The sequence below is a fragment of the Montipora foliosa genome, chromosome 11, assembly GCF_036669935.1.
Source record: "Montipora foliosa isolate CH-2021 chromosome 11, ASM3666993v2, whole genome shotgun sequence".
Lineage (NCBI taxonomy): Eukaryota > Metazoa > Cnidaria > Anthozoa > Scleractinia > Acroporidae > Montipora > Montipora foliosa.
In genome coordinates this window covers 36,131,105-36,138,604 of record NC_090879.1, presented here as the reverse complement: position 1 = coordinate 36,138,604, position 7,500 = coordinate 36,131,105, and the positions used below count along the sequence as shown (strand labels likewise).

Sequence of the window (7,500 nt, the reverse complement as noted above, 5' to 3'; positions counted from 1 at the left end):
GGACTGAGGCGAGAAGAAGACTAAACAAAGCTGAGGTTGGGACTGGGCACTAAAGAACTCCCAGCCCACCATCTTTGTCTTGACTGCCCGTGTTCTTATCATGAAGTGAGAGTTCTAGCAACAGAGATTATCCAAACAGACGCCATAAAGAGGGTAGTGGAGACGCAGAAAAGACATTGGAGACAAAAGAGAGCAAGAGCAATGAAGCGACCAAGAAATCTTCATATGATCAAGAGGATCGAACCATTAAAGTCAGGCATTTCCACCCTGAATGGAAAACACTTTTCCTTGGGTTATTTTACAAAGATGGCGAAAAGATATTGCAAATAATATTGCCATGCTGCAATCAGGAAGGACTACCAGAGATTTGCTCAGGACTAGTAAATTTTCAGTTCAAGTAGTCTTAGGGCAAGTGATCAAAAACATTACAGTCGAGCACTGTATATGTATCATTAAAAGCACAGGCATCACAATGGTAGTCCTCAAGCAGGAAATACTTCAGAATATAGCCTATTATGAGGCTAAACATCATTTAGGCAAAGTTAAAACCAAGCTAATGCAGTGGTTTCTCCTAAGGGGGGACTCCAGGGAGGTTTCCAGGGGCATTACCATGTGCTTTGGCTTGAACCACCTTGTTGCTTACTCACTTGCTTTTCCCTCCCTCCCATGTTTTAGGGTAAGTATACAATTCCACTTGATCTCAGTAATGTGTTGATGGGTGCCCTGGGAGGTGGACTGTGGTTCGGTTGCAATGGTGACCTCCTTGCTGATTAGGAAAGTGCTCCCCCTCTCTTGCTACCTTTACAGCACCCACCCTCCAGTAAAGTGGAGGGTGGGTGCTGAACTAAAGTTGGCCGAACACAGTTTTCAAGTACATGTACCTACAATGTATGCCCAATTCACCATGGTTTTTTACCTATTTATGCTTGGGTTATGTTGCTGTGGCAACAGGACTGGTTAAAAACAATGCTTAAAAAAATCCAGTCTTTAGTTTGCCCACTATGAATTCACATAAAATATACACATAAACTATGAATTCAAATAAAATCCTGTACGTCAACAATGTTCTAATAAAGTTTTGACACAGTTTTTGTAATTCGCCGTGTATCCTTTTCACTCCATGTTCCGTATTTTTTACATAGATCATTCACATTGTTTCTGAACTTTTTTTCCCCAAATTTCTTGAATTCTAACGACTGAGTCGTTTGAAATTGGCATTTTTCTACAAAAGCACTCAGTCTCAATTTCTCAGGCAACTGCGCATGTCATGTATTTAGCTGGTTTCCTTGGATTCCGAACAACATGCAATCAGTGAATATGCGGTTCTCTCCCCTTTTAATGTATCGGTATCCTTCCGTTAAAAATGTAACACAATCCCCGGTATGTTCGTTTTGCTTTTTAAAAGCCATGCTGGCCTTTAAACAACTTCGCTAGCCGCAGAAATATTGTTCGGCCACCTCAAAGCTACCTAGTGTTTGATGAAAATATCCAAGCATCTCAGATTTAACTTAGTGTACTTTGATGGAACTGGATTTTTTGGGTAAATGGTATCTGACTTGTCTTAATAAGAAGGTCTGCTATGTATTTGTGACTGAGTTTTGGACAATCTGAGAAGAAAGCATCTTCACAGTCAAGTTACCATTTTTTATGTCAGTTGATTCTATAATACTGCACTCTGTCTGTGAACTGATTTGTCAGCAGAAACATAATGCTATTGGCTGGCTATCAGATGAAAACTGTGAACAGTGATTGTGGCATTTGGATCCCAAGGCTACTGCCTAACGATCGCCCGGTTGCCTGGGGCACCTTACTTGTGAACGTGGGCAACAAAATTTCTGAATGAGTAGCCCAAACGGGTGCCTAACTCGTCACAGGGTGATTCATCTACACCTTCTTGTAAAATTGATCCCAGCTGGAGAGTACGATGAAAAAAGCAATATGGTTGGACAGCATTGCAGCTAAGCAAATTCCCAAAAAGAAATGACTCTTTAACTTGTAAACGTGTTAAATATTGGTAAGGGCTTTCGTTGCATTACCAAAGAAAAAGAAGAATATGGTGGTTTCTCCTAAGAAAGGGTGGGTGGAGGGGGGTACTCCAGGGAGGTTTGCAGGGGCATTGCCATGTGCTTTGAGTCACCTTGTTGCTTTCTTAGGCAGCAGCCTTGGATTGATCTGACTATAAAACAAATATTGTGAATAACACTGTCTTGTCTATTATTATTATTATTATTATTATTATTATTATTATTATTATTATTATTACCAGTATTTAACATTGCCATAACTTCATGACAATAACAGTATTAACAGAAATTTCAAGCTCACAATACAACTTTTGTCTTTAAAAAGTTGTATCGTGAGCTTTAAATTACTGTTATTATTATTATTATTATTATTATTATTATTATTATTATTATTATTATTATTATTATTGTCTCTTTTTGTGGACTAGTTGATCTCAAGCAGTTGTTTGTACAGTACTGGTAGTAAACCAGATTTTCACTGTCTTCAAGCACAACCCTAATAAAGCTGCAATACCAAACCCTAGGATATCATGGATATCAAACTAATTAGCATCAATGTACATTACATGAAAGGCACTTGATGATTCAATTCCATCACTTCCAATTTTAGCTGCAGCAACTTGAATGATATTTGTTTCAATCCAATGTTTAGGGCCGTGAGTTTTTTCTCCACACATAGTTGATTGTACATAATTCATTCATCCAAGGAATTAAAAGGAAAACATAACTACAAAAATTATGCAAGGAGATGATTTGTTTATCAATAGTTCTAAAACTTATTAACTGAAAGGACTCAAGAGTACCCAAATCATACAAAAAATTCATATATATAATATTGCACATTCAGAATTGTGCAACAACAAAGGGTTCAAATTTTCCTTTCTCTCAAGCAAAATAACTTACATTATCATCCCGAACTGAACCTTTATACTTTTATTCTACTTTTCTGGCATTAGAGAGAGTAAAATCTGTTAAGTCTCACTCCCAGGGGTCAATGGGTTAAGTTAGAAAGCTCTATTTGTGACTGGTACATGGTCATGCTATGCTAACTTTCACCTGAACAAGGCTCCATTGCACTGATGCCAAGCATGCAAAGCGAGAGGTTTCTTATCATGTACTATAGTATGACTGTTATGACTGATGTAATTAAACAAATACAGTAGAACCCTGGTAACTCAAACTCTGAAGGGAAACGAAAAACTGTTCGAATTACTGGGGTTTCGGGTTATCAGGGTCGATTAAAATATTCAATTGTCCAGCGTATTGGTTTTCAGCACTTCGGTATACAATACAGTGCAAATGAAACTTACTTCAAGGGAAACTAATACATTTTGTAATAACTGTAAGGATTATGTATCCTTCCGACAATGCAATACTAAATGTTTATTTAATACACTTAATTTATGTTCCCTTTTGCGTCTGAGTTGTTCTATTATCCGTTATGTTGTTATTGCTTAGGCACAAAAAATGAATGCAGTGTCGGTTGTCGTAGGGAGCTCCTGAAGATTCTTTCTGCTAATGCCTGAAATTCGAGTCATCGGGGTAAATTTTGATCAAGGGAAACGAAATTTAGCTCGAGTTAGCCGGTTTTTTCAGTTATCCGAGTTCGAGTTAACCGAGTCAAAATGACTGAAAAGTTGGGTCAAATCCAAGGGAATTGAGACTCATTTCGAGTTAGCGGGGGAGTTCAAGTTACCTGGGTTCTACTGTAGCTGTTGCTGCTTTTCTGGATCTACGAAAAGCCTTTGATGTTATAAATCATAATCTACTCTTGTACAAGTTGGAATCTGCAGGTGTGTCCAGCTCTTTGTTTCATTGGTTTAAGAACTACCTCGATAATCGTAGACAATATGTAACTTGCAACTCAACAGAATCTAAATCTTTAGCACTTTGACATGGGGTCCCACAAGGGTCCATCTTAGGACCAACTCTCTTCTGCGCACATTATAATGATGTTACATCAGCAGTGAAACACTCAAGTTGTGCTTTGTTTGCTGACGATACTGAAATCCATTACAGTGATGGGGATATCAACAAAGCATCTAATAATTGTATTAATGGAGATCTTGACAACATTAGCTCGTGGTTATCAAGTAATGAGATGGTTGTACACCCAGCAAAATCAGAAGTCATGAAGATTGGAAGTCAAAGAAGTCTCAGAAACTCTAATGATTGAAATATCTTTATTCACGATCATCGTCTCAAGGAAGTTACATATTTAAACTATAAATATCTTGGTGTCTACGTCGATAGTACCTTGGCTTGGAAAGAGCATCTTTCATATATGCTAAAAAGAACGTATCCAAAAATCCATCTTATAAACAGACTTTCTAGTTTCCTGACTAGAAGCGTTATATTGAATATCTATAAACAAACGATGCTACCAATCTTTGATTACAGATGTTCTGTTTGGATGGAGTGTTCAAATTCAATGATAGACAGCGTAGAAAGGCTCCAAAATCAGGTTATGCGCACCATACTCAAAGCTAACAGGACTTCATGCACTCAGAGTATGAGATGTAAATTGGAACTGTTAACATTAAAAAATCGAAGGTGTTCTCTGAGATTTCAGTTGGACTATAAAATCATCAATGACTATAACTGTCCAAACCAACTAAAAGGCTATCTACCTTGGCGATCAAGTCTGCACAGGAGAGATCTCAGATACAACACTACGCTACATTTATTTAAAGCAAATACAACAGTTGGACAAAAAACTTTTCAATATGCTGCAGCGAAGGATTGGAATGATTTACCAAAATCGATAAGATCAATTACAACCTTTTCATCATTCAAAGAAGCCTTATATTTTTTTTGCTAAAATTGGACAAATTAAGTCATAGATGCACGGTAAATTAAATATTGTATTTCTTATTGCTATCCTTTTTTATCTGTTAATATAATATTTAAATAGTTGATTTTGATTGTATGTGATATGATTGTATTTTACCCTTTATTATCATTGTTATGTAGTTCAGAAATATTATATTTATCTGCTCATGTATTAATACGAGTTTGTTTTTAACAAACTGATACATTTTTAGCAGTTTAAATAGTTATTACTATTATTATTATTATTATTATTATTATTATTATTATTATTATTATTATAACTTTTAAGCAAGAGTCCAAACAAGAAATATCAAATTACATGTAACCTATTGACCCTTGTGAGTGACTGACTCCTTTATTTCTCAAATTTTGTGAATTTGAGTTTTTGCTACTCTGCCAGAGGAATTTTCTTTCAAAGCTCTACGAAAGTGCCACACAAGTTGGAGGCAATGACCAAGGACTGGGAAAAAAATACCTTTGGTGGCACGAGCCTGCTTCAATTCCAATTGGGAAATCAGTAGAAAAATTCAACTTCTTCACTGATTGGACATTACATTTGAGACAGTTTCTGATTGGATAAACTGAAAAAACTGGTTTTCGTCATAATATGGTCCATATGTTGCTTCAATGCCTCCACATACAGAATAACGGCTTTGACAATGCAAAAAGATTTGACAATGCAAAAAGACCTATTTTAATTGTAGTTACATTTGTTTATTGATGAAGTTTGACAGCGAGAGAAGGAATTGCAGTGCTCAAAATTAAAAACATTCCAGGTTGTCCCTGTTTCAAAAGCTGGCCAACTAAACCCCTAAATTTAGTTGCCCTGATAAGTGCTTGGTTGCCCATTAGGAAACCCCCTACGATACACGCTGTGCTGACATTGGCAAGAACGTCACAAATTTGCATATTTAGCATGCAAAAACAATAGCTTTGCACACCCTGCATGTGCGTTTTTTACTTTTGACAATTTCGTTGACATCACCAGCAACACAACACTTGAGGATAAATTTTCATTTTCTCTGCTAAATTAGGTGCCGTTCCGACCAGTGTATTTTTTTAGGAAATTCCACACCCTAGTCGTATTAAAAAATTTGAAATAGTCACGAAGTGATTCGTCGCCGTCGCCATCGTCGCTTTAGTTCCCTACTATCACATGGTGTTGGAGCTTGAGTATCTCATAATTCATAGTATGTGCCTATGCTTTTTGTGGAAGTCTGGGTTTAAATTAAGGTTTGGAGTCTTCGATCGCCATCCCATACACTTTGCAATGTGACAATGTTTTGCAAAAGCTACAGATACTCAAAACACAGGAAAATGCTCAGCTGTGACAAATTAATTGGAGCTCTATTGAAACCATCACACTAATATTGGATATTGCCAACAGAAAAGCGACAAGTGAGTCGGGTAATTAATTTGGGTTGTCTGTTTTTTTTTTCTTTGGGCAACCAAGCTTTTTATTCTACCAAAACATAGTTGCCCGGTAAACTTTCTGGTTTTCTGGGACGACAGGATGACCGGAAGACTGCCAATTTCGAGTACTGGAATTGACTCATCTAAATTTGCGAGAAAAAGTAGAGCACACCAATGGCAATGGAGGTCTTTCTTGATGAAACATGGTAAGGACGTATTCTAGCATTTTGAAGCGTACTTTAAACAATGATATCATTGTTTACCAAAACCTGTTTTTAGACACTCGTAATGAACAATGAAGTTCTGCTTTTCAGAAAACAAATTCTCCTGAAATAAATCACACTTCATGCAACCTAAAATCTATACAGTATCTTTAAAAATGCTCCAAAATTATGAAACATAATTGTAATGACAATTTCCAGAAATGTTCAGTGATACACTTTCTTGAGTCACCTGAGAAGAGGTGGCATCTTAGCAGGCCAAAACTGTTTTGACGAGAAATCTAAACTGATTCGTTCCTGCTTGAAAGTGAGACTCTCTTTTTTCAATCCTTGGTCATTGCCTCCAACTCCCATAGCACTCTCTCGATGACCTTTGAAAAAGACTCCTCTGCCACCCAGGATATTAGTTTTTGCCTGATTTTAAGGGGCAGAAAAGAAACTCTTGCTTTAGCTTTCCTGCATCAGCATTTAAAACATGCCAGATGGGAATTACTCAATGAAAATCCGCTTGGTGTTGGACGAAACCAAAAGGTGAAAAAAAATTTCAATCTAAACAAAGTTACAGTTCATGTACTCAATTAACACCTGCATTTTCAGCTATGAGAACAACAATACATTGCATTTCCTGTTTACAAATAAATGTTATATTTAATTTTAATGTCAATATTCTCAACATGAGAACAATGATATAAACCCATTCTCCTTTTCCATTGGGACAAATGACCAGATGTTTTGTAAAAACAAATTCAAGATCATTTCATCGACGTACCCTTCCACGACTCACTATTAAGTAAATTAATCACCGGTAAGATTAAGAGTATAAAATACTTGGCCTGAAGTCGAGGTTTCCGATTTACTGCACATTTTAAGTTAGTGTCTACGAGTACTACTGCTTCATTTGTGTTTTAAAAGGTTTTGGGCTAAACTATACCGGGAGAGAGAGTAAATTTTGGTTGGTCAAGCACGTGTATTATAATTAAACAGACAGCTTACCTTGAGTCTTGGACCTT

The 7,500-nt window shown here is 36.7% G+C and overlaps 1 protein-coding gene across 1 annotated transcript in view; it reads right to left on the bottom strand.

The window, feature by feature from the left end:
* LOC137975915 (malectin-A-like) overlaps window positions 1-7,500 on the bottom strand; it is a 37,967-nt gene that overhangs the window by 30,077 nt on the left and 390 nt on the right. Inside the window, exon 1 of the mRNA XM_068823126.1 lies at window positions 7,484-7,500. This exon is cut by the window's right edge and continues 390 nt beyond it. Coding sequence (XP_068679227.1) covers window positions 7,484-7,500 — 17 coding nt within the window. The remainder of the gene's footprint in view (window positions 1-7,483) is intronic.